General features: G+C 43.8%; 1 protein-coding gene across 2 annotated transcripts in view; it reads left to right on the top strand.

Moving 5' to 3' along the window:
* The window catches only part of LOC134754145 (protein furry), a 351985-nt gene that overhangs the window by 257087 nt on the left and 70735 nt on the right, over positions 1-24163 (top strand). For both annotated transcript variants that reach the window (XM_063690243.1, XM_063690242.1), the window contains 7 exons: positions 6687-6813; positions 8504-8688; positions 19476-19592; positions 19842-20008; positions 20104-20205; positions 20703-20891; positions 21825-21991. In XM_063690243.1, the coding sequence (XP_063546313.1) occupies positions 6687-6813; positions 8504-8688; positions 19476-19592; positions 19842-20008; positions 20104-20205; positions 20703-20891; positions 21825-21991 (1054 nt within the window). The remainder of the gene's footprint in view (positions 1-6686; positions 6814-8503; positions 8689-19475; positions 19593-19841; positions 20009-20103; positions 20206-20702; positions 20892-21824; positions 21992-24163) is intronic.

Here is a 24163-nt window from a genome sequence, read left to right as displayed (position 1 = left end):
AAAGGACATTTACTTCCCGCCTTAAAGACCATGATCTTTGTTTTACTTACATTATAAGTCAAACCATGCGCTGTTGCGTACGCCTCACACACCTCGATCAGCTGACGCAATGCACTGACTGAGGGGGCCAGCAGCACCATGTCATCTGCGTAACTCAGGTAGGTTATTGACGCAAACGCCGTCCACAAAACAACCGACATGAGTGCTACTGAGCTCCTCAATCAGTGCATTCATGTATAAACTGAAGAGCAAAGGCGAGCTCAACCCCCTTTTCCTGGTGTAAGTACCAATACTTAATTAACGAAATTAACTCCGCTGGTAGCCCTATTCCTTCCAGTTATCGTATGAAATTGTGTCGAATGTTCGGAAAGATCCATAAAACAAGCATAAATTGGCGTATCCCGGTCGGTGTAATACCTGACAGTGTGCTTCAAACTAAGAATAGCAGCTTCCGTAGATAGCCCCGGTGCGAAACCGAACTGAGCACCGTTGAGCTTCACATACCTTTTTAAATGCGAGTTGAGCACACTGTTAAGTACCTTTGCTATTATCGTGGCCAAGGAGATAGGTCTGTAGTTAGACTTATCCGATACATCTCCCGACTTGGACTTGATAATAGGCACCACCAAAGTTTTGATCACGTCCGGGGGCAAGTACGAGTGATCAAGACAAATGTTGTAGAGCATAGCAAGCACACGCTGTAGGTGAAAGCCGGCGTTACGCAGGTGCTCGATGGAGAGGCCATCATGGCCTGGTGACTTGCCTTTTGACCATCGAGCAACCTGCAGGGGGGTCCTAAGGAAGACTTGACTTTAAAATGGTCCTGGAACATGTTGGCTACTTCCTTCGGATTAGTAACCCCGTCGACCCTCACGGGAGTGCCAGGCTTAGCGTTCAACTTGTTGGTGCACTTCCAGAAGTTCTTAAAGTCAGATTTAGCATGATGTGTCGCTATTAAATCCATTTTGTTCTGGTCTTGGTGGTTTTGACACCACTTTAATCTGCCTTTAAAAACTTTACGAGATTCGATCAGCGATCGATTCTCGTAAAGTTTTTAAATTTTCGACAGCATTCGATTAAGCGTAAAGAGGAGTTTTATAAAAAACCATTTTTTTAAATTTTGTTTTTACTTAGGAATGGTGTCCATGTTGATACCATTGTAGTAACTGGGTAGGTCACTACACGTAAGCCTTTGTTTGTGCGAAGCAGGCGATAGCGTCGAAGCGATAAATGATAAGAGTAACTTCAACTTTAAACTATAATCATAAAAAACTAATAAAAAAACGTTACAACTTGAAATTTGCGTAAGCGGCAGGTAAACAAAACAAGTGCGCGGGTGCATGCGAACGCGGGCCGAGAGCGAGTGAGTAGGCGCCGACGCAGTGGGGTGATGCGCGGCGCGCTGCGCGTGACGTATGCGCATGCGCTGCTCCTTTGTGTCCGCGCGTCTAGCCGAACAGTCCAAGCGCCATAAGCGGAGCGGAGCGGGTAGCGAGTTACCGCTACAAGTACTCCCCCGCTGAGACCGTGACTACGGGCGATAGTAATCTGGGAATCTGACTGTTCGCCCACTCCTTGTTCTTCTCTCGGTCTCCTGCTCGATCGTTTTGCTGCCATCTGGAGTACTACTATGTGTCGGTTGCTCGTCCTTCGCCATATAAGCCGGTTTGAGGCGATCTATGGTGACGGTAACTTCTTTACCCTGCACGAGTATGTCGAATGACTTCGTTCCCCTTCTAATGACTTTATAAGGGCCAAGATATGCTGCCTGAAGAGGTCTTCGTGCTGGACCCTGCCGCAGAAAGATGTGTGTGGCTGTGTTGAGGTCTTTGGGGACGTAGAATGGCCGAGTACCATGGCGGGACGTCGGCTGTGGAACCAGCTTGGCCATATGAGCACAAAGTCGGCTGGTGTAGTCTTCGTAGTCGACCACCTGATCCGGTGATGAAGTCAGGAACTGCCCAGGCAAGCGGAGTGGCTCGCCATAGACCAGTTCGGCTGCAGATGCCTGGATATCGTCCTTCCAGGCGCTCCTAATCCCGAGAAGTACTAAGGGTAAGACCTCAGTCCATGATGGTGATGCATAGCACGTGATGGCGGCCTTGAGTTGCCGGTGCAGACGTTCCACGAGGCCGTTGGCTTGTGGATGATATGCGGTCGTAGTGTGATGCTCGGTGCCCATGAGTTTTGCCAAGGACTGGAACATGCGCGACTCGAACTGGCGGCCGCGGTCCGTTGTGATGCGCTCTGGACAACCGAAGCGCGCGACCCAGCCAGCCAGGAATGCGGCTGCGCAGGTCTCTGCCGTGATGTCCTTCAGTGGGTACGCCTCAGGCCATCGTGTGAAACGGTCGACGGCTGTGAGGCAGTACCTGAAATCATTAGATGGGGGTAAGGGACCGACAATGTCAATGTGGACATGTCGAAAGCGGGCTTGAGGTGGCTTGAATTGTCCAATTGGTGAGGAAGTATGCTTCGTTACTTTGCAACGCTGACAGTGTACACACTCCCTTGCCCATTTTCGACAGTCTTGCCTCACGCCAGGCCATACGTATCTATGCGTGACCAATCGTACTGTAGTTTTAACGCCAGCGTGACTTAGGTTGTGGAGAGCATTGAATACCTGACGCCGATGCGTTGGCGTGATGTACGGTCTAGGCTCTGGAGTTGACACGTCGCAGTAGACTGGCACATTTGAATGAGGAGTTGTTACCTTCTGCAGGTCTAGCGAAGAACTATCTCTGAGCAGGTCCTGTAACTCAGTATCTGTCTCCTGGTCGCGGGCTAAAGACTGGTAATCAAAGGGAGTAAAGGCGAGTTCCTCAATTCGTGATAGTGTGTCTGCCACTGCGTTATCCCTGCCGGCTATGAACCTGACATCTGTGGTGAATTGAGAAATATAATCCAGGTATCTATACTGACGTGGTGAGCAGTTGTCTCTGCGTGTGCTGAATGCGTATGTGAGTGGCTTGTGGTCAGTATAGATGCTGAAAGTACGCGCCTCGACCATGTACCTAAAGTACCGAATAGCCTCGTAAATTGCTAGGAGCTCTCTGTCGTACGGGCTGTACTTTCGTTGTGCTGCGTTTAGCTTCCGCGAAAAGAAAGCTAATGGCTCCCATGCGCCATTTTTGAGCTGTTGGAGTACACCACCAACGGCGACGTCTGATGCATCTGTCTGGATAGCGAGCTCGGCCTTGGAATCTGGGTGCGCCAGAAGTGCTGCTTGTGCTAGTCTGTACTTACAAGTTTCAAAGGCCTCCGTTTGCTCTGCATCCAGCTCGATTGGTTTGGAGCCTTTCGTCTGTTCACCGCCGAGAAGTAAATGGAGTGGAGCTTGTATTGCCGCTGCCCCAGGGATGAAACGACGGTAAAAATTCATCATACCCAGGAACCTCCTTAACTCCTTCGTGTTCTTGGGTACCGGAAATTCCTGGACGGCTTGTACCTTACTCTCCAAGGGGCTGATACCTTGTGCGGATACCGCGTGCCCTAAAAAGGTGACCTTGGATTGACCGAAGACGCACTTTGCGGTGTTTATAAGCATCCCGTAGTCCTGCAGTCGTTCGAACAACTGACGAAGATGCTGTTGATGCTGAGCTTCTGACTCTGAGTAGACGATTATGTCATCGATGTATCCGAAGCAAAAGTCGAGTCCCTTTAGCACTTCATCCAGAAAGCGCTGGAAAGTCTGAGCTGCGTTTCTGAGGCCAAACGTCATGTAAGGGAACTCGAACAGGCCAAAAGGTGTGGTGATAGCGGTCTTGGGTATGTCGTCGACAAAAACTGGTATTTGATTATACGCCTTGACCAAGTCTATGGTACTAAAGATCTTCTTACCTGTCAGCTGGTAAGCGAAGTCTTGTATGTGCGGCACTGGGTAACAATCGGGTATGGTTCGTGCGTTGAGAGCCCTGTAGTCTCCGCACGGTCTCCAGCCGTCATTCTTTTTGCGTGCCAAATGTAATGGAGAGGACCATGCACTCTCTGATCTTCGAGCAGTACCGTTGCGGACCATATCCTCAAACTCCTTTTTCGCTATAGCCAGTCTCTCTGGATCCAGGCGACGCGGACGGCCGGAGACCGGTGGTCCTGGAGTGGTCCTGATGTGGTGCTCTGTACCGTGCTTTGGAGTGCCCGGCTTACCAGCTGGGCGGGTAATGTCTGGGTACTCACGAAGTAGTTCGCGGGAAGGCGTGCTCGCACTCTCCAAGGCCATGATGTGTACGGAGTATATTTCCTCGCTGCTGCTAGGAGCCCTGGCTGGAGTGGTGAGTAAAGTTATGGCGTCGACCAGGCGTTGGTTTCGGACATCGACAAGAAGGTTATAGAATCCTAAAAAGTCGACGCCGATGATGGGTTTTGAGACGTCAGCAACCGTGAAGCGCCACTCGAATGCTCGCCGGAGACCTAAATCTATATGGAGGTTCAGCAGCCCATAAGTGCCAATTTCTGTGCCGTTAGCGGCAAATAGGAGGTACTTTGTCCTCGGACATGCCCCCCGAACAGCTGACCTTGGGAAAACACACAGGTCTGAACCCGTGTCTATGAGGTATTGCACCTTCGTGGTACGGTCAGTGATGAACAGGCGGCGGGTTGTTGTTGTCGTTGGGCAGTCGCTCGCCGCTACTAGTGGCCGCCCTGGTCGTTTCCCGAATGGTAACTGCATGGCTGCTTACACGTCTTTGCTTTGTTGCCAAAATTAAAATGATACCAGCAGTGTGGATGACCTTCGGGACGTTGTCTGGAGCGGGAACGGCCTCTTGACCTTGAGTGAGAGCGAGAGCGTCTGCGGTGATTGAATGGACCAGACCTATGACCTTGAACCTTAAGGAGGCTTTCTACTTGCCGTGTCAGTTCCTCTACTCGCTGTTCCAAAGCGGTACCTGGCACGCCCGATGAGGTACTAGCAACCTTGTAGGATGGCTGCGCTACGTCGACGACCTTGTCTGCTAGGCCCGCCAGGGTGTCGAGGTCCAAGGTAGGCTGAAATGCAACAACAGTCTGTACATTAGGTGGTAATCTACTGGTCCAAATAGTCCGAATAAATTCCTCTGGCATGTGCGGCCCAGCTAAATCCTTAAGATGCCTTAGAAAGTCAGTTGGCTTTCTGTCACCAATTTCCTCATGCTGGAGTAGTTGCAGGGTTTTCTTCTCACGTGAGACAGAAATACGTTGGATGAGCTCGCTTTTTAATTTAGTATACTTGCCAGTAGCTGGAGGATTTCGAAGAATGTCCTTGATTTTGACTGCGTACTCCGGGTCGAGCTGGCCGCACACGAAATGGTATTTTGTCTCGTCCAAAGTGATGCCAGAAAGACTGAATTGGCTTTCCAATTGCGCGAACCAAACCTCTGGTTCGTCTGGCCAAAATGGCGGCGGACGCACACCCACTCGAAACACATCACTTGGACCACCACCCAAATGTATTGTACCTGAACCAGATTCGTTGCTAACCGCCGCCGGAGGCCTCGGAATACCTGTACCGTCACCTCCATTTGACACATTTCCTGTTCCATTGGTCATTGCTGAAGGTTTTTTCTTGCCGCCGACGAATGTGTCCACTTTCTTTGTCGGGGTCACCAATTTGTAGTAACTGGGTAGGTCACTACACGTAAGCCTTTGTTTGTGCGAAGCAGGCGATAGCGTCGAAGCGATAAATGATAAGAGTAACTTCAACTTTAAACTATAATCATAAAAAACTAATAAAAAAACGTTACAACTTGAAATTTGCGTAAGCGGCAGGTAAACAAAACAAGTGCGCGGGTGCATGCGAACGCGGGCCGAGAGCGAGTGAGTAGGCGCCGACGCAGTGGGGTGATGCGCGGCGCGCTGCGCGTGACGTATGCGCATGCGCTGCTCCTTTGTGTCCGCGCGTCTAGCCGAACAGTCCAAGCGCCATAAGCGGAGCGGAGCGGGTAGCGAGTTACCGCTACACCATAAATGAATTCAGCACCCCCGATTTATACGAAAACGATCCCAAACCCGGCCTAGCAGCTTCACTGATGTAGATAATCAAGATAAAAATGAGAGCCCTAAATAAACCTTCAAGAGCGGATATCTCAAAAACTATACAAGATATCGAAAAACTTGACTGAATAAAACTTGTATCAAATTAAATCTCTTTTCATTTTGTATAAGTGGATAAGTCGCTCAGACGCATAGTTTCCGAGATATAATCGAAAAACCGAAAAATGGAACCTTCAAACCCCCCTCTCCCCCTCAGCACCAGGGTTATGGCCGGGGACTTATGATATGTTCACCTCCTAACTAGTCTAAACAAAGTTACGAAGTCAAAAATTGTGTTCCAAGCATTTCCCTCTATACCTTTTTTTGGGCATTTATTTCCTGGCCTATAATGGCGAAATAAAAAATACGTACAGTTTTTGAACATCCAAACTCTTTGGCGGTGACGTATGGATTACGGTCAGGGTTGACAACTTGTCTGTGGGACTTTCTCACACCGTGACGTAACGCGCTCCGAATGGCGTTTGCAGTCACGTGATACTGGGCATTATCTTCAATATTTTTAATCATTTTTAATTTATTCGTTACGCATATTGACACTTACAAAATATGATTTTCAGCATTCTAATACTCCCTGCTATGGTAAAAACACTAAAAGCATAACATGTTATATATTCGTCATTCATGTCAACATCCCTATTAGTTATGTTATGACGCAGTGGCGGCAAAGCTGTTGAGGCGGTAGCCCGCGACAGCCGTGCGGCGGAGAAACGCGCTTCGGCGCCGCCGTGCGCCTCGCCGCCCGCCGAGGCCGAGCCTTCACCCTCCGACGGCGATGCCACTCCGGTAACACTCGTGCACAACTAACCAATATTAAGTTTTATTTTATCAAGGACAAATTGTATTTATGACTAATATTCCTGATATGTGTAGCTAATATAGTAGATTATACAACAAGGGCATAAAGCGATGCACTGTTAACCGAGGCAATTGATTGCTCCGAGCGCAGCGAGGACCAATATAGTCGAGGATAAAAATGGACATTTATATCTGAGTTATACACTGCTTTTCACTTCGATTCTGAGTTAAATATACATACAAAAATATCCAATTTATTTTCGGCAATGTTACCGTATTTAGTCAAGACTAAAGAAAATTGTACTCGGGCCGGTCGGGGGCGCGGAGCACGCCGGTCGGGAGCGCGCCGGTCGGAGCGCGCCGGCAGGGCAGGCAGTTTGTATGGCAGATTTTGGACTTTATTGCTAACTCAATAAGGGTCGTAATATATGATTTTACTTTATGCTCTAGAACATAATAAGCAACTTTATGTTGTCTACGCACGACTTAAGCTAAGCTCGGCCGAATTTCACCTTCCTATACAAATGGAGTTTGACTAAAACTACGTGTAGGATTGTAATGAAACTTTGCACATACAATGACATGAGGTATATCTAGGTCTGCAATTAGTTTATATAGCTCTAGTATATAAAGCAAACGAAATAGAGCAAAACAAGTTTTGTATGAAAAACTAAAATGAGCTGTATTTTTTTAACTATGCTATCTGAAGCTACATAAACTACTCGTAATTACAGACCTAGATATACCTTATCCCATTGTAAGTACAAAGTTTCAGAGCAATCTAGCCAGTCGTTTTAAAATGAGAGCGTAACTACGTTTGTATGGAGAACCGAGCTTGCCGGGGAGTCGAACTTTACGAGCATGAGAAGTGAAAAAAGTATTTTATAAGTGAAAAGCAGAGTGTATAACTCAGGCATAAATGTCAAGTTTTATCCGAGGCAATTTATTGGTCCGAGCCAGGGACCGGACAACCCTTTCCGCGATAAAACCCTTTCAATGGGCGACACTTAAACACGGCTAACACATTGAAAGACTTTCCCTTTTGAACTGCAAGCCCATTCATACCCTTACCTTTGACTAACCCTTACCGAAAAGCTAACCAAAAATAAGGCTAGCCCTTAATAAGGGTTATCCTTATCTTTAAGCGCTTTTTATAAAGGTTTCCGGTTTCCTTTGCGTGAATGAGACAGGATTAGTATATATCTACGGTAGTGTATGAAAAGGAAAGAAAATACGTGCCTAGTCAAAGAACGCCGCCGTCGCCGCCGACGATCGCTCGGATTCGAAGTAATGTGTGCTTTATGAACAAGGTAGACGACTTAAATTAGCACGCTTATATGCTAAAAGTGAAGCCCTTTATAAGGCTAACCCTTATAAGCAATATGCAAGGTGTTGGTGAGCGGGTGATAAGGGTTTTGTAAGGGTATTTGGGCTACCGATTACTCAAATGTGGTAGCTTTATATAAGGGTTTTTAAAACCAAAACAAAGGGTTTCGTCTGGCAAAGGGTATGGTGAGTTAAGCCTTATGCAATACCCTTATAAAACCCCGATAAGGGATAGCGGACCGGTCCCTGGTCCGAGCGCCGGCAGGCATGCATCGCTTTATGCCCTTGTTGTACAATCTACTATAGTATAAGTTGTTTTGGATGTGAAATGCTGAGTGCGGATATGTTGCAGACGGGCCTGTGCCCCGAGCTGGGCATGGGTGGCACGCCAGCGGGCAGCGCACCGACCACGCCGCAAGAGCCGCGCATGGACGTGCCGCAGCCGCGGCCGCTGCCCATGCCGGAGTATGGCGGGTTTTTCGCGCGCCTCACCGAGTACCTGCCTGACAGCAGCCAGCCTATCTCGGGATTTCACCGGTAAAGGACGCATTTTTCTTATACTTACAACACGTTTGTTAAGATTTGACACCGAATTATAATAAAATTAATAAAAATTATGATGTAAGTTCAAGTTCAGACAAAACTAAATATCGTTCCTTGAGAAACATAGTGTCACTATACAAAATAACTTCTGCTTGTAAATTCAACTTTTGAAAAATGGAACATCACTATTCGAATGGTAATTAATTTTGTATAGCCACATTATGTTTCTCCAAGAGCGATATAATACGAGCATTACTATTATCTTGTAGGCACTTAGAATTATTAGTTAATCCGTTCGTGTGTTGAACTGGGCCTAAAAGTGTAACAAATATCTCAGTTCTTCTACGTGGTTTTCGTGAAGTGGAAATTTCCAAATCCAAGCTGCTTTACTTATTAAGTAACTTCACTCCGGCTGTCTTTAGGGTTATCCATGTAAAGCTTGAACACGCCAAAACGTGGGCACATAAAATTACAAATATATAGAAACTAAAGGTCTCCTGGAGCGAAATACCTATATATATTGAATATAGTTGAAAATATTATAGTTTATCATGTTAATATACTAGACTTTCATTTTAGGCTCAGGTTTTAACATGTCACAGACTTTGTGATGACCAGGACACGTGCACTACATGATTAGTGTATGTTTAGGTAGTCCAATCCGGAGTTATTTGCGGGTTGGACTACCTAAACATACACTAGTTGATAATATAACTTTAACAGGTGTCTTTATCATATATTCCTTGATATGGACCCAGTCCATTGCCATCAGCCTTAGTTTAGAACCATCCGCCAAAAGTACCCTTTTGGCATTGTCAGCATGTCTATCGTGATAATACCCCTTCGTCACTGCTATAGTGTAGTGACAACACTATGAATGCTACCAAAATAGTAACTGTGAGCTGAGACTTCTTTCAAATAGGTTTAGGTCATTTTCACAAATGTTACTTGCATATATACTTCTATGGTCAATTTCCCTTATTCGAATTAATTAACGGCGACGCTTGATATAATCACAAATAGCTTGCTGAACCAATAAATAATGGGGATACTTCGCATTATTTTTATCTTGCAATCTTCTGGAATGTATTAGCGACTCATACAAGTCAAAGGTTTTATTCTGTGTTATTGTTTCAAGTTTGTATTTCTATAGAATCCATCGTCTAACACTTAACACGCTCAAATACGTTAAAAATGATCAAACGTTTTATACGGGAACATCCAAATATTCCGAAATACGTTATTCCGATTTTTATAACCACGATTTTCATAATCCCGATTTTTTATAAGTCCGAAATATCAAAATTACGATTTTTAAAAACACGATGGAATAAAATCAGGAATGTGCTATTTCCGAAAACTTAAAATCCTATTATTGTCTTCGGTTACCGCGATAGTTACTCATGAAATAAAACTATGAAAACGGATTATATCGCGTATATTGAATTTATAATACTTCCCGACGTTTCGAACCCTTTACAGCGTTCGTGGTCAACGGGTGACTGAGGAAAACTTACAAAGTGCAAAAATACCCACATACTAAAATAATGAACAATCATAGACTACAAACTTTAAGGCTGGTTGTACATGCAAAATCGGTCGGTCGGTGGGTCTAGCCTTATGAACCGACTTTGCATGTACAACCAGCCTTAAAGTTTGTAGTCTATGATTGTTCATTATTTTAGTATGTGGGTATTTTTGCACTTTGTAATTTTTCCTCAGTCACCCGTTGACCACGAACGCTGTAAAGGGTTCGAAACGTCGGGATGTATTATAAATTCAATATACGCGATATAATCCGTTTTCATAGTTTTATTTCATTAAAATCCTATTGTCACTTGACAAAAAGCTTAAAGTTCCGATTTTGCACTTTTCCGAAAATATTTTTTTCCGAATTCCTAAATTCTGAAAAATCATTGTCCGATCGGAAATAAAATAATTCGGTATTCAGAAATTCGGTCTTTTGTAAGGTCGGAAAAATGAAATTCGTGATATTCAAATTAAGACTCACGTTTTACTTTAGTAATTCGGTATTCAGAAATTCGGTTTTTTGTAAGGTCAGAAAAATGAAATCCGTGATATTCAAATGAAGATTCACGTATTAGTGCGTTCACGGGTGCCTGTCGTGCCGTACCATGTTAAATTAGGCATAAAATATTCTTGGCATAAAAATTCGGCATAAATAAATTAGGCAGAACTGCGACCCTGCGAACCCGAACTGTTGCCAGAAGTGGGTTGGGTTAGGTTAGAACTGCGACCCCCAAGAAAACGACCTGTTGCCAGAAGTGGGTTAGGTTAGGTTAGAACTGCGACACCCAAGAAAACGAACTGTTACCAGAAAAGTGGATTAGGTTAGGTTAGAACTGCGACCCTCAGGAAAACGAACTTTAACAATATATTTGGATTATCTTTATTCGGAAATTTAAAAATTGGGATATTTAAAATAGGAATCACGTCAATTCGGTATAAGGCCAATTCAGAATTCGTGATTTTGAAAATCGTAAATGTTAAATTCGGCGTTTGTCACTGTCGGAATTGTTATAATCGGAATTATGTGGTTCGGAATTTAAAATTTCGGAATAATGGCAATTCAGAATTCGTGATTTCAAAAATCGTAATTGTTAAATTCGGTGTTTGTCACCATCGGAATTGTTATAATCGGAATTATTTGGTTCGAAATTTACAAAATCGGCTTTTTGGGTTTTCGGAAATATAAATCTTTGTGATTTTGATGGGTCGAGCATTTAAAAATCGGAATGATAAAATTCGACATTCTAAAATTCGGAATAAAAATTTTCGGAATTATGTAGTGTACCCATTTTATACCCTACATTTTGCATACAAATTTCATTTAGCACCACTATTTTGGAGGCAGATAAGCTCTTGCTAGCTCTTAATCTAACTTGACTTTACTTTTTGTGCATAAATTTGAGATATTTCTACCTTTTTTGCAACATAAGAAAAAATAGGTTTCGGTCTTTATGTAAGAACGCTGTATGTTTCTAGTTTCTTTTTTTTTCTCATTTTAATCTCATGTTTTTCTGCTTTCTGGTTCTCTTTCCATTCAATAACGTCTTCGCAACATTTCAAAAACACAAAAACTAATCAATTCTTGATATATTAATAATTTCACAAGTTTCTTTAGCCTAAATCGAATTTTCCAAGGCTTTTTGTGCAAAATGATTTCGCTCCGTCATTGCTTAAAGCTCGTTATCATGAAAACGAATTATAGAATTGACAACTATTGGGGTATCATATGTTCCTCATGCTGTAGCGATTTTAATGCAAGTAAACAAAAAAAGACACCCGTGACAAAAATTATAAGCAAAAATGTGTGCCCACGTTTTGGCGTGTTCAAGCTTTACATTTTTATAATGCTACAGTATACTTACTAGCGAAAAAACCTCATTGAAACTTGCTCCAATCTATTCAAAATCAGACGGTCAGACAAAATGAATTAAACATCCATTTTAGTACCTACATGTACATAGTAAACTCTATAAGTATTATAATAAAATAATTGAAAATCTAATTCTTACTTCATGAAATCTACATGACACAGATTTTAACGTCTTTTACTAAATAGTCCGCAGTCAAGTAAGACGCAAATGACCGTGAACGTCAGCCATAATTATGAAAGACCCCACCTCTCTGTCAAATACCTCCGGAAATTCACGAAGTACGTAATTAATAAGTACAAATATGTGTGTAGTTTGCAAATCCAGCTACAAGAAACTATTGTATCTAAAGACGACCCAATTTCTAAGCTAATATATGAAGTAACATAACATCGTAAAGGTCCCACATTATTGGTAATCGGTGAATATTAAATGTGTGAGCTAAAATACTTATTTAATTTTATTGTTAAAAATAGCATAGCTACTGTAGGCAAATAACGAGTTAACAGAACTTTTTTACATGTATCTTAAGACAATTATAATGAGCCTACACGGTTAGAACACTATATTTTATAATACATATAACGGAGTTCCGTTCATTAATTATTCCCAGGCGCGGCCCGCCTTAAAGAGCGGTTGTGCAGTGCACTCCCATAAATAATCATAATGAAATTATAGTACCTAATTAATATATTACTATTTAAGATCTATCGTAAAAAAGTCAATACCAATTAAATAATTACCTTTATACATTATAAGTTTATAAACAGCCTATACTACTCGGCCTAGTCCTATAATTTCATATAGGAATCATAGGTAACGCGCGAAGCGGAGCGCTTTGAATTGCGCTCCTATGAAAAAGATTTAGTACATGAAATCAATAGGAAATTCAATAAGAGCGAAAGAGAAGTTACGCCACAGTTCCGCACGTGAAACAGAAGATTTTCTATGAAGAAAGAGGTAAAATTGGAGCCCGTTCCTAGCCCGTTAGACCTTGCGCCCTTTCATCGAATGCGCGCGCATTAGGTACGCGCGCCGTATTGTCACAGACAGTCTTGTTTGTAAACAGACCTAAGTCAATTTTAAAGTACGCGTGAATACAATTTTGGCTTTTTATTTTATTTTAAATAATTAAACAAGAGTTTAAACAGTGAGTGCACACAATTTGTTTGTTGTGAGGTGTTTAAAAATGAATGAATTTAACGTGAGAATGTGATAAGAGTTTACAAAATCGAGTCAAGTTAAATACAAAAGGACGAACTTGAAAGAAAACAAAAACATATGTCATATCAGACCAATATGCAAAAACACTGTGGCTGTGTTGTGTGGATGTGATAAAAGTAACTAGGTATTTTGTTTTTCGTGTTTCGTGTGAGGGTGTGTGGTATTTTGTCTTGTGTTTGCGGTGCGGCTTTGCGGTGAGTTTGTTTGGACCGAAACCGGTGTGTTAACAATTTAGCACATCTTTCCATAAAATTAAAAAAAAAAAAACATTCACAACCTCGAATCCATTTGAAACATTAACTGCAGTTGGCGTCTATAGGTCGTCAAGATATTCGTAATACCGAAAATCTATAACCGGGTTAACCTAGACTTCAGTGACCGGGTGGACGAAAACCGACATCTATACGTATTTTGCGACGGTTAATAGTATGTGTAGTTGTAGTCTTTTTACTGTGAGTGAACTCCCATAATGTTAAGTCACCAACCGCCGCTGATTATTCCCATCAGCCTTCACCTTGTCTTCGACAAATTGGGAAACATGTTAAAAAAACTCGCGCACGAAGGGTAAACACGGAACCCTATAACTAAGACTCCGCTGTCCTCCCGTCTGTCTGTCCGTCTGTCATCAGGCTGTATCTCATGAACCGTGATAGCTAGACAGTTGAAAATTTAAATTTTCACACATGATGTATTTCTGTTGCCGCTGCAACAACAAATACTAAAAACAGAATAAAATAAATATTTAAGTGGGGCACTCATACAACAAACGTGTATGGGAGCCGTTTTTTGCGTAATGGTATCATACCCTCATCGTCTATTACAAAATGCGACTTTTTGTACGAAGGAAATTGTATGATTTTCGACTTGGCCCAGAAATTAATAACGCACATTTTCGGTTACTTAAGCTATCCTAACTTTGGTACGAATCTATATACTATGTTTCTTTATAGTTCGTTTCACTTAAGCCGCATATGTACCCCAATTTTTCACGATGAATATGACCTGCATGCATGACAGGCATGCGGGGGCGGGCGCAAATTCTATTACCTAACAATCTTTCTGATGGTCCTAGGGTCACATAGGGTCCTAGAGGTCTACCGCTTCGAGACCTCAGTTCAAGAGACAACGTAAAAACTTATTTATTTATATTATGAAATGCACGAAACTTTGAGGTAATTTTAAGTGTATCGAAAGCAAGCATGTTGAAAATATTCTTGCCATATGGAAAAATTTCAGTGATATCTTCTATCGCATGGCGTAAAACCAGATTTATTTATATTGAAACTAGCTTTTGCCCGCGACTTCGTCTGCGTGGTTTTAGTAACGGCACTTAAAGTATAGCCCCTGGAAAAATTCTCATAGCAATTATTCAATTTGAGCATATTATATATAAGATAAGGTAAGGTAAGATAAGATAAGATAAGATATGATAAGATATGATAAGACAAGAGAAGAGAAATTTTTGGGGTCTCCGGGACTCAAACTACCTCCATACCCAATTTCATGTAAATCGGTTTAGTGCTTATTGATTCCCCATACAAATATCCACCCCCCTTTTCACCCCCCTAAAGGGCGATTTCTGGAATAATCACTACCCTATGTCCTTCCCCGGGACTCGAACTATCTCTACGTCAAATTTCAACTCAATCGGTTCAGCGGTTTAAGCGTGAAGAGGCAACACACAGACAGACAGACAGACTTTCGCATTTATAATATTAGTATGGATATATAATTTAATAATAGGACTTTTAACTGCGGTTAGAAAGCTGTCGTCATCTCGCTTGGAAATAAAATTACAGCCGTTTGTAATTTACAGTTTTTTTTCGGCACAGGCAGTATTATTTTATGGCAAAACTTAGAGTACTTAGACACAAATATTTGATCTGACTCACTATCTGAATTGCATTGAACGCAAAGTGGGTTTGTTCCGCATTATTTTATGATCCTGAATTTTATAGTTTTCCAATAACATAGAAACATTTATTATATTAATTAAGAGCCAAAAATGTAACAAATTTAGCCACATAAACAAAAAATAACTGCAACTTGTACTTTTGTCATATGCAGAAATTGCAAAATATTTAGCACATTGTGATACAAGTGTGCTAAGTTGGTTTTTCTTGCGAGTGTTTATTTTGAGTCCCGAGAAAGCGAAAGATGAAGTTAGAATCTTGAGCGTAGCGAGGGACTCAATAAAAACACGAGATGTAAAATGACTTTGCTCTCGTGTTGCACACATAATTTTTCACCTCAGAATTACACAGAATAATACAGAGAACAAAAAAAAAATTTATAAAAGTATGAAGTGGCAGTTCATGGCCTTCACTAAATTAAAAAGCTACTTTGTTTCACTCCAGGGAGTGACGAAAGTAGGCTTGTTCGAGCTGCTGAGGTGAAAAATAATTTACCGTACAGGCCTTAGTATAAACTGGAGAGAAAACTCATAGGTTTTATGTGTAAAGTTTGTTACTAATAAAATAATTTAGGTACTTATTTATAATAACTTTAACTTTTATAATAACTTTATTTTTTGTATAGTTGAGCTCATAAAGATGTATACATTAGTCACCTTATTGCAATGTATTAAGGTGAAGAAACTTATACATATTTATGAACTCGACTGTACGTAATTTGTTTTTAGGAGGGTTTTCATTACAGATATATTATTTTTATTTTACAGTTATAAGCACCTCATAAAAACAGTTTTTTCGATCATAAATTTATTTGGAGATTTTTTTATCGTTTTAAATGTGCAAATATTCGCAAAACATAGATTTTATTCTGCGAATACTTTTTACGTTTATAAAATCAGATTACTTAGTCGTGGCAAAGAGTTATTTATTGTAATAGACAAGTACAGTCTAAGAAAAAAACGTGCCCCCAAGTTTGACAGCCTTAACATATGGCGCTGTACTGCGCCATATATTTTGTGGTCACTAAACTGTCAAACGTCAACTTTTGACAACTGTATAATGTATACATTATACGGTAACAATCTTGTAGCTGTCAGCTACGAAGTACGAAATTGTCTTGAACTTAACAGATGTAACTCAATCAAAGTATCTTTAGTCTTGGGGAAAAGATTGTTCAATGTGGTACTGAACCTGTGATAGCTACATATTTCAGTGTTCTATTTAAAACAGAACTTATCCTAATCTATATCTTTCGATAGATGATACTCACTTGTTCTGGGTATCTGGGGGCACGGCAGTGCCCCCGCCAAGTCGAGCAAAACAAAGAGGCACGGCCGTACCATCCTTTTCTCGAAGCCATTTAGGCCATTTTCAACGTCCTGTAATTTTGTGATAGCTAAAGCTAGAACCCTGAAATTTCAGTGACGTAAAGAGCATAACATGATATAGATATATTCTCAATAACATGTAATTTGAACATGTCAAAGTTCCTTAGTTTTGTCACTGACACACTCACTCACGATCATCATAATTCTAAGGTACTTCTAGTAGACCCACAAGCTCCAAATTTGAAACGTAATTAGTTTTTAGCGTATTAAGCCAATAAAAACTTAAAAATACTGCAATATCAGTCACGTTTTAAAGATTTAATAACTGCACAAGTAAGTTTGTAATCCTATATAAATATACGCGATAACAAAGTTACGCTTGCAGTTCCTACAATTAGTAGGTTAAGTATAGGTACACTACGTTGTACGATGTGAGTATGAATTCAGATGTGTATAATTATGTAGTATGAGTATGGTATGCGTATGAGTACACGAAAAGAAGGACTGCCTACAAAAAGAGATGAGATCCCATCAAAAACATTGCATGTAAAAAGATACAAGTCTCGCAACGCAGTTCTTCTACTACAAAAAAGTTTTGAGATGTAATGTGAAACCAAGTTGGTTATTTTAGTCAGTGCCAGGGGGTGTTAAAACCGTAACAATATTAGATACCTTTATTTTTTTAATACATACATATAGGGAATGCAATACCGGGATACCAGGATCCCGAAATACCGGGATCCCGCATGCAATTTGCGGGATTAATGCCGCGCGTAAATTAAGCGGGATCCCGCGGGATTTGCGGGATTGAGGAGCGACGTGGTTCTTACGTGTCGTGTACTAAGTACAAGTAACACGTCTCCTACTGGCGAAAGTTCTTCACGGAGCCTAGATGCATCTGTGGAGGAAGGGGGAAGGGACACGGAAGAGAATTTCGCCCGAATTTGTCTATTTTTTGCTGTCTTGTGAATTGAGTAATATTTGTTTTGATTAAATATTCAAAAATAAACATTTAATTATATGAGTAAATATTTTTGCTTACTGTTAAGTTAAGTATGTTTTGAGTATGTGAGTTAAGTATGTATAAAGAGTTTCCAAGTACTGGCAGTACAGCAACAGTATCTACTAGGAAACTTACGCTGTGTGTGAAAGTATTTTTTGAAGGCGGAAGATTCGCAGAGTGCTAAATGCAAGTTGTGTCAAACAATAATAAAACAATGGGGCGTATTTTACACCAGTAATGTCTAATAATTATTCTTTTAGAAGTTAAATAAAGATTTTTTTATCTCACTTGCTCCTAAAAAGGTATACACGTAGGCGATGCGGTCCGTAAATCGTAAATTTCGACCTGGGGTTGTAGTGTATTGCACACTTGCTAGGTGATGCGGTCCGTAAATCCTAATTTTGGACCTATCTACCTAGAAGTTTTATTTTTTCCCTCTTTTGTTCTCACAAGTGTGATGAGAGATGAGACTTGTGAGGAACTTTTGGCGTGCCACGGTACAGGATTTTTTTACGAAAACGTGTTATTAAGCCTTCAGTTCACACTCGTTCGTACATTTTTGTTTACCGCCCATAATACATAATGTACTATTTCTAAATTTTGTTATTTTTTGTTTTTAACCTTCAAATTTAGTACCAATTTGTAAAATTATACAAGGTGGAAAGACACGACGATCCTTCTCGCAAAGGGGGGTTAGTTTAAGTGATGGAGAATCGATTCGTAATGTTTAGATTTTTGTTACGAACAATTAGTAAAAATATTAAAATTAATTAATCTTCTTCTTAGTGACAACCCTACTATTACATTACGTAATTTGCAATTTATTTGCGTCACGGTTTTATCACGGGTAAAGGTGACAGTCCATTTCCAACCGCAGCTGCATTACTGCTCCGACACTACTGCAGCGGCCTGAATGCGTCGGTGTTATTGTCAATTTCCATAGTAAAATGAATGACTATATCGACTGCACGTATGGTGATTTTAACGTTTTCCCGACCTCAGCTGCACTACTGCTCCGACACGACGGTGTTATTGTCAATTTCCATAGTAAAATTAATGGCAAGGCCGACTGCACGTAGCATGGCCATTTTTGCGTATTTAGTGTATTATTGCAACTGCGGCTGCAGACCGCACGTCAAATCTGTCACCTGCACTGAAATGACTTTGGGTCACAGATATTAGTAGTTCTAAGCAAAGAGGATATAACCATATATGTTACTGAACCTAATGAGGGTTGTCACTTGCAGTATTTTGCATTAAAAGTTAACTGCCTATAACTTCAAAACGGTTACGAATATGAGCCTAGTTTCTTTAGAGGAAATACAGTACTAAATCCAAACAATCCCCCTTTTGCGGAAAGGATCGTCGTGCCTTTCCACCCTGTATAGTAACTTGCGGGATCCCGCAAATACCGGGATCACGCGGGACTGAGACTAACAATCCCGCTAAATACCGGGATTGAATTCCTCATGCGGGATTGCATTCCCTACATACATATAATGACTTGGCAATCGCACACAATGCTTTACTTGTACTCGTATGTGTATTGCTTAAACTGCATGTCATTAGGGCTAGCGTTATGTTCAATTAGGATTATTTTAAATAGTTGACGAATTATCCTTAATGTCATGCACTATGTAGCCGTGCGATTGCCAAGTCATTATAAAAAAATAAAGGTATCTAATATTGTTACGGTTTTAACACCCCCTGGCACTAACTAAAATAACCGACTTGGTTTCACATTTCATCTTAAAACTTTTTTGTAGTAGAAGAACTGCGTTGCGAGACTTGTATCTTTTTACATGCAATGTTTTTGATGGGATATTTATTTTTTGAACATGTATCAGAAGAGAGTTTAACGTAGCTGAAAATATGTTAAACGGTGTATAAATATTGAAATAAAACTGTCGCGTAGATGTAACGTGGCGGTAATGCTGCTGTGCGACGTGGTGCTGGACGGCGTGGAGCTGGACTGGTCCATTCACGTGCCGCTCATGCTGCACATCGTCTTCCTCGGCATGGACCACACCAGGTACACGCCTTATTACTTACATTACCGCGCATAAACACGTGAACAGAAACGCATTCATGTCCACACTCGAAATAGTTCCTTTAAATATTAGATATTACATTCATACTATATATGTTATTTTACTGACTAGGTATTTTTTGTATCAATCTTGTCAAATATTTTTTTCTGATTTCAAGGATCCTTCTCTGTATCGGCTGAAATCATATATAGAATAGGATTTAAATCCAAAGGCTTTCGATATATTTTCAGGTGGATAGTTCACCAGCATTGCCGGCAATTGCTGCTAAATTTGCTAGTGGCGGTGGCAGCGCACCACGACCACTTGACCGTGGCGAGAGTCTTGCTGGCCAGCCGCTCGGCGCAGCTCGGCCTGGGCATACCGCCCGCCTTACCCCTGGTACCTCACAACTTCACAGGTAAACACTCATCTCATAACACCCAATCAGCTTTCGTTCTCTAGGAACTATCCTCTGGCACATAATCACTTTTGTTTGCATTTATTGTTATTTAGAACCGGATGCCGTATTCGACAGCTATTTACAATGCAACGGACACTCGCCTCGGCCGCACCAACCATTATCCTTTAACTCGGACCCACAAGTCACGCCTGAAGGTATTTGGATACTTTGACAGACAGCTTTGTACGTTGGATAATCAGCCATCGTTATATTTTTCTACAAACATATTCAAGACGTGTAACTTTGGACATGATTTAATTCAAATATAGCACGGCAATATAGACTTAACCTCCTTCTTTATCGACGAATGAAATGAAAATAAACTAGGTTTACCTTCACCGACGTACACATTAAGTAGACATGTTTACTAGAAACCGTTCTAAAACGTTGAGACGTTTATGAAGCGGCAAGTAGTTACCATTATTAAATTTACTCAACTGGGGACGTTTCTTTGCATAAAAAAACACGGACGTTTCATTTTCGCTTAATTTGTTGTAGACTTAACGAGGCGCGTGACTTTCTGTTTTCGTTGTTCTTTCTGTTTTCTTTCCGTGCACTACGACGTTAAAGTTTTGTAAAACAATCAATGGCTTTGAGTGTGTAAGTATATGTAGGCAGACAATACTAAAAGACGTTGTGGTCGTGTGTCTAGGTGAAGGCGACCACTACCCGTCGCTGCCGGTGATCGTGACCGAGGGCGAGGGCGAGGTGGAGGGCGAGACGGCGGATCCGGAGCCCGCGGAGCTACCCGTGGCCGACGTCATCAAGTCGCTCGTGCACTTCCTCGCCAACCGCCCCACGCACATGCCGCTCTGGCAGTACGAGGACATCACTGCCAAAGGTTCTCACATTCTTACTTTTAGTTGTTGTTTTTTTTTTTTTTCAACAAACTACGACAAATATAAAAAGCGCATTTCTTTGTTAAATACGTATAAGCCAAAACAGGAGGCCTATTGAATAGTACGTACCTAGTATCTTACTGTTTGTCCGGATTTTAATGTCGTTAACTTTTATTGGACATACGTAATTGAATTTATTACTAGCTATTTAAGAGAATTACGTATAAAACTCGTTTTATCGTTCAGTCAAGGCCAAACAATGATTTTGCTCTAATTTCATAGAATATTTTAATCTTTTTTTTTTTAAAGTATGGTACATTTTAAACTTATACTAGGTTCGCCAGACTTGCGTTTAACGGCGAAATGATGCACTCATGTTCAACGTTAGTACCTTAATCTAAATATAATCATTAACTTATATTACTAAGGTTACTACATACTTTTATATCACATTAACGCAGTGTAAGCTGTATATATACAATATTTACCTGTCTTATCTATTTAGTCATGCGTTGTACCTAATAGCAACTTCTTAATTTTTGAATTAAAGATGTTTTTACTAGCACACTCGTCTTCTATTGATAAATTGTTCAATATTCGCGGTGTGATATATACTTTCGCGTTCTTTTACCATAGTAGTTGCTAGCGGTTGGTTCCACGTATTTACGACGCTTTAACCCCCTCGGCGCTCGGATGTGTACTCTCGTTTATTAAAATCCACATATTATGTGTGAGAAACCATTTTTAAAATGCATGGCCTTCCTAACCATTAACCTTAAACACACATGTCATGTGACAACAGTCACAAGAGGTACTGTTGCCGTGTTCGTGTGCGTTGCGTTTCATTCTAAGACTGTATGTGCGTAGGGTGTCTGAGTAAGTGCGCGTACTTTAAAAAGGACGTCTCTGTAATATGATTGTATTTATGCGGTCAGTGTGGAGCCTGCGCAGCTGCCAGCAGATGGCGATGCTGGTGCGACACGTGCTGCGCGTATTCCGCGAGTCGCTGCCGCTGGCGCTGGTGTCGGAGCGCTGGGCGCAGACCGCGCTGCAGCTCGGCCTCTCCTGCCCTTCCCGCCACTACGCAGGCCGCTCGCTGCAGGTACACACACTAACATGTCGGAGCGCTGGGCGCAGACCGCGCTGCAGCTCGGCCTCTCCTGCCCTTCCCTCCACTACGCTGGCCGCTCGTTGCAGGTACACTCACACTAACATGTCGGAGCGCTGGGCGCAGACCGCGCTGCAGCTCGGCCTCTCCTGCCCTTCCCTCCACTACGCTGGCCGCTCGTTGCAGGTACACTCACACTAACATGTCGGAGCGCTGGGCGCAGACCGCGCTGCAGCTCGGCCTCTCCTGCCCTTCCCGCCACTACGCTGGCCGCTCGCTGCAGGTACACTCACACTAACATGTCGGAGCGCTGGGCGTAGACCGCGCTGCAGCCCGGCCTCTCCTGCCCTTCCCGCCACTACGCGGGCCGCTCGCTGCAGCTACATTCACACTAACATGTCGGAGCGCTGGGCGCAGATCTCGCTGCAGCTCGGCCTCGCCTGCCCTTCCCGCCACTACGCGGGCCGCTCGCTGCAGCTACATTCACACTAACATGTCGGAGCGCTGGGCGCAGATCTCGCTGCAGCTCGGCCTCGCCTGCCCTTCCCGCCACTACGCGGGCCGCTCGCTGCAGGTACACTCACACTAACATGTCGGAGCGCTGGGCGCAGACCGCGCTGCAGCCCGGCCTCTCCTGCCCTTCCCGCCACTACGCGGGCCGCTCGCTGCAGCTACATTCACACTAACATGTCGGAGCGCTGGGCGCAGACCGCGCTGCAGCTCGGCCTCTCCTGCCCTTCCCGCCACTACGCGGGCCGCTCGCTGCAGGTACACTCACACTAACATGTCGGAGCGCTGGGCGCAGACCGCGCTGCAGCCCGGCCTCTCCTGCCCTTCCCGCAACTACGCGGGCCGCTCGCTGCAGCTACATTCACACTAACATGTCGGAGCGCTGGGCGCAGATCGCGCTGCAGCTCGGCCTCGCCTGCCCTTCCCGCCACTACGCGGGCCGCTCGCTGCAGGTACACTCACACTAACATGTCGGAGCGCTGGGCGCAGACCGCGCTGCAGCCCGGCCTCTCCTGCCCTTCCCGACACTACGCGGGCCGCTCGCTGCAGCTACATTCACACTAACATGTCGGAGCGCTGGGCGCAGATCGCGCTGCAGCTCGGCCTCGCCTGCCCTTCCCGCCACTACGCGGGCCGCTCGCTGCAGGTACACTCACACTAACATGTCGGAGCGCTGGGCGCAGATCGCGCTGCAGCTCGGCCTCGCCTGCCCTTCCCGCCACTACGCGGGCCGCTCGCTGCAGGTACACTCACACTAACATGTCGGAGCGCTGGGCGCAGACCGCGCTGCAGCCCGGCCTCTCCTGCCCTTCCCGACACTACGCGGGCCGCTCGCTGCAGCTACATTCACACTAACATGTCGGAGCGCTGGGCGCAGATCGCGCTGCAGCTCGGCCTCGCCTGCCCTTCCCGCCACTACGCGGGCCGCTCGCTGCAGGTACACTCACACTAACATGTCGGAGGGCTGGGCGCAGACCGCGCTGCAGCTCGGCCTCTCCTGCCCTTCCCGCCACTACGCGGGCCGCTCGCTGCAGCTACATTCACACTAACATGTCGGAGCGCTGGGCGCAGATCGCGCTGCAGCTCGGCCTCGCCTGCCCTTCCCGCCACTACGCGGGCCGCTCGCTGCAGGTACACTCACACTAACATGTCGGAGCGCTGGGCGCGGACCGCGCTGCAGCTCGGCCTCTCCTGCCCTTCCCGCCACTACGCGGGCCGCTCGCTGCAGCTACATTCACACTAACATGTCGGAGCGCTGGGCGCAGATCGCGCTGCAGCTCGGCCTCGCCTGCCCTTCCCGCCACTACGCGGGCCGCTCGCTGCAGCTACATTCACACTAACATGTCGGAGCGCTGGGCGCAGATCGCGCTGCAGCTCGGCCTCGCCTGCCCTTCCCGCCACTACGCGGGCCGCTCGCTGCAGGTACACTCACACTAACATGTCGGAGCGCTGGGCGCAGACCGCGCTGCAGCTCGGCCTCTCCTGCCCTTCCCGCCACTACGCGGGCCGCTCGCTGCAGGTACACTCACACTAACATGTCGGAGCGCTGGGCGCGGACCGCGCTGCAGCTCGGCCTCGCCTGCCCTTCCCGCCACTACGCGGGCCGCTCGCTAGCTACACTCACACTAACATGAGCACATCACAATATGCTACATG

The sequence above is a fragment of the Cydia strobilella genome, chromosome Z, assembly GCF_947568885.1.
Source record: "Cydia strobilella chromosome Z, ilCydStro3.1, whole genome shotgun sequence".
Classification (NCBI taxonomy): domain Eukaryota; kingdom Metazoa; phylum Arthropoda; class Insecta; order Lepidoptera; family Tortricidae; genus Cydia; species Cydia strobilella.
The sequence above is the reverse complement of the archived record's forward strand: the minus strand, read 5'-3'. Positions and strand labels throughout refer to the sequence as shown.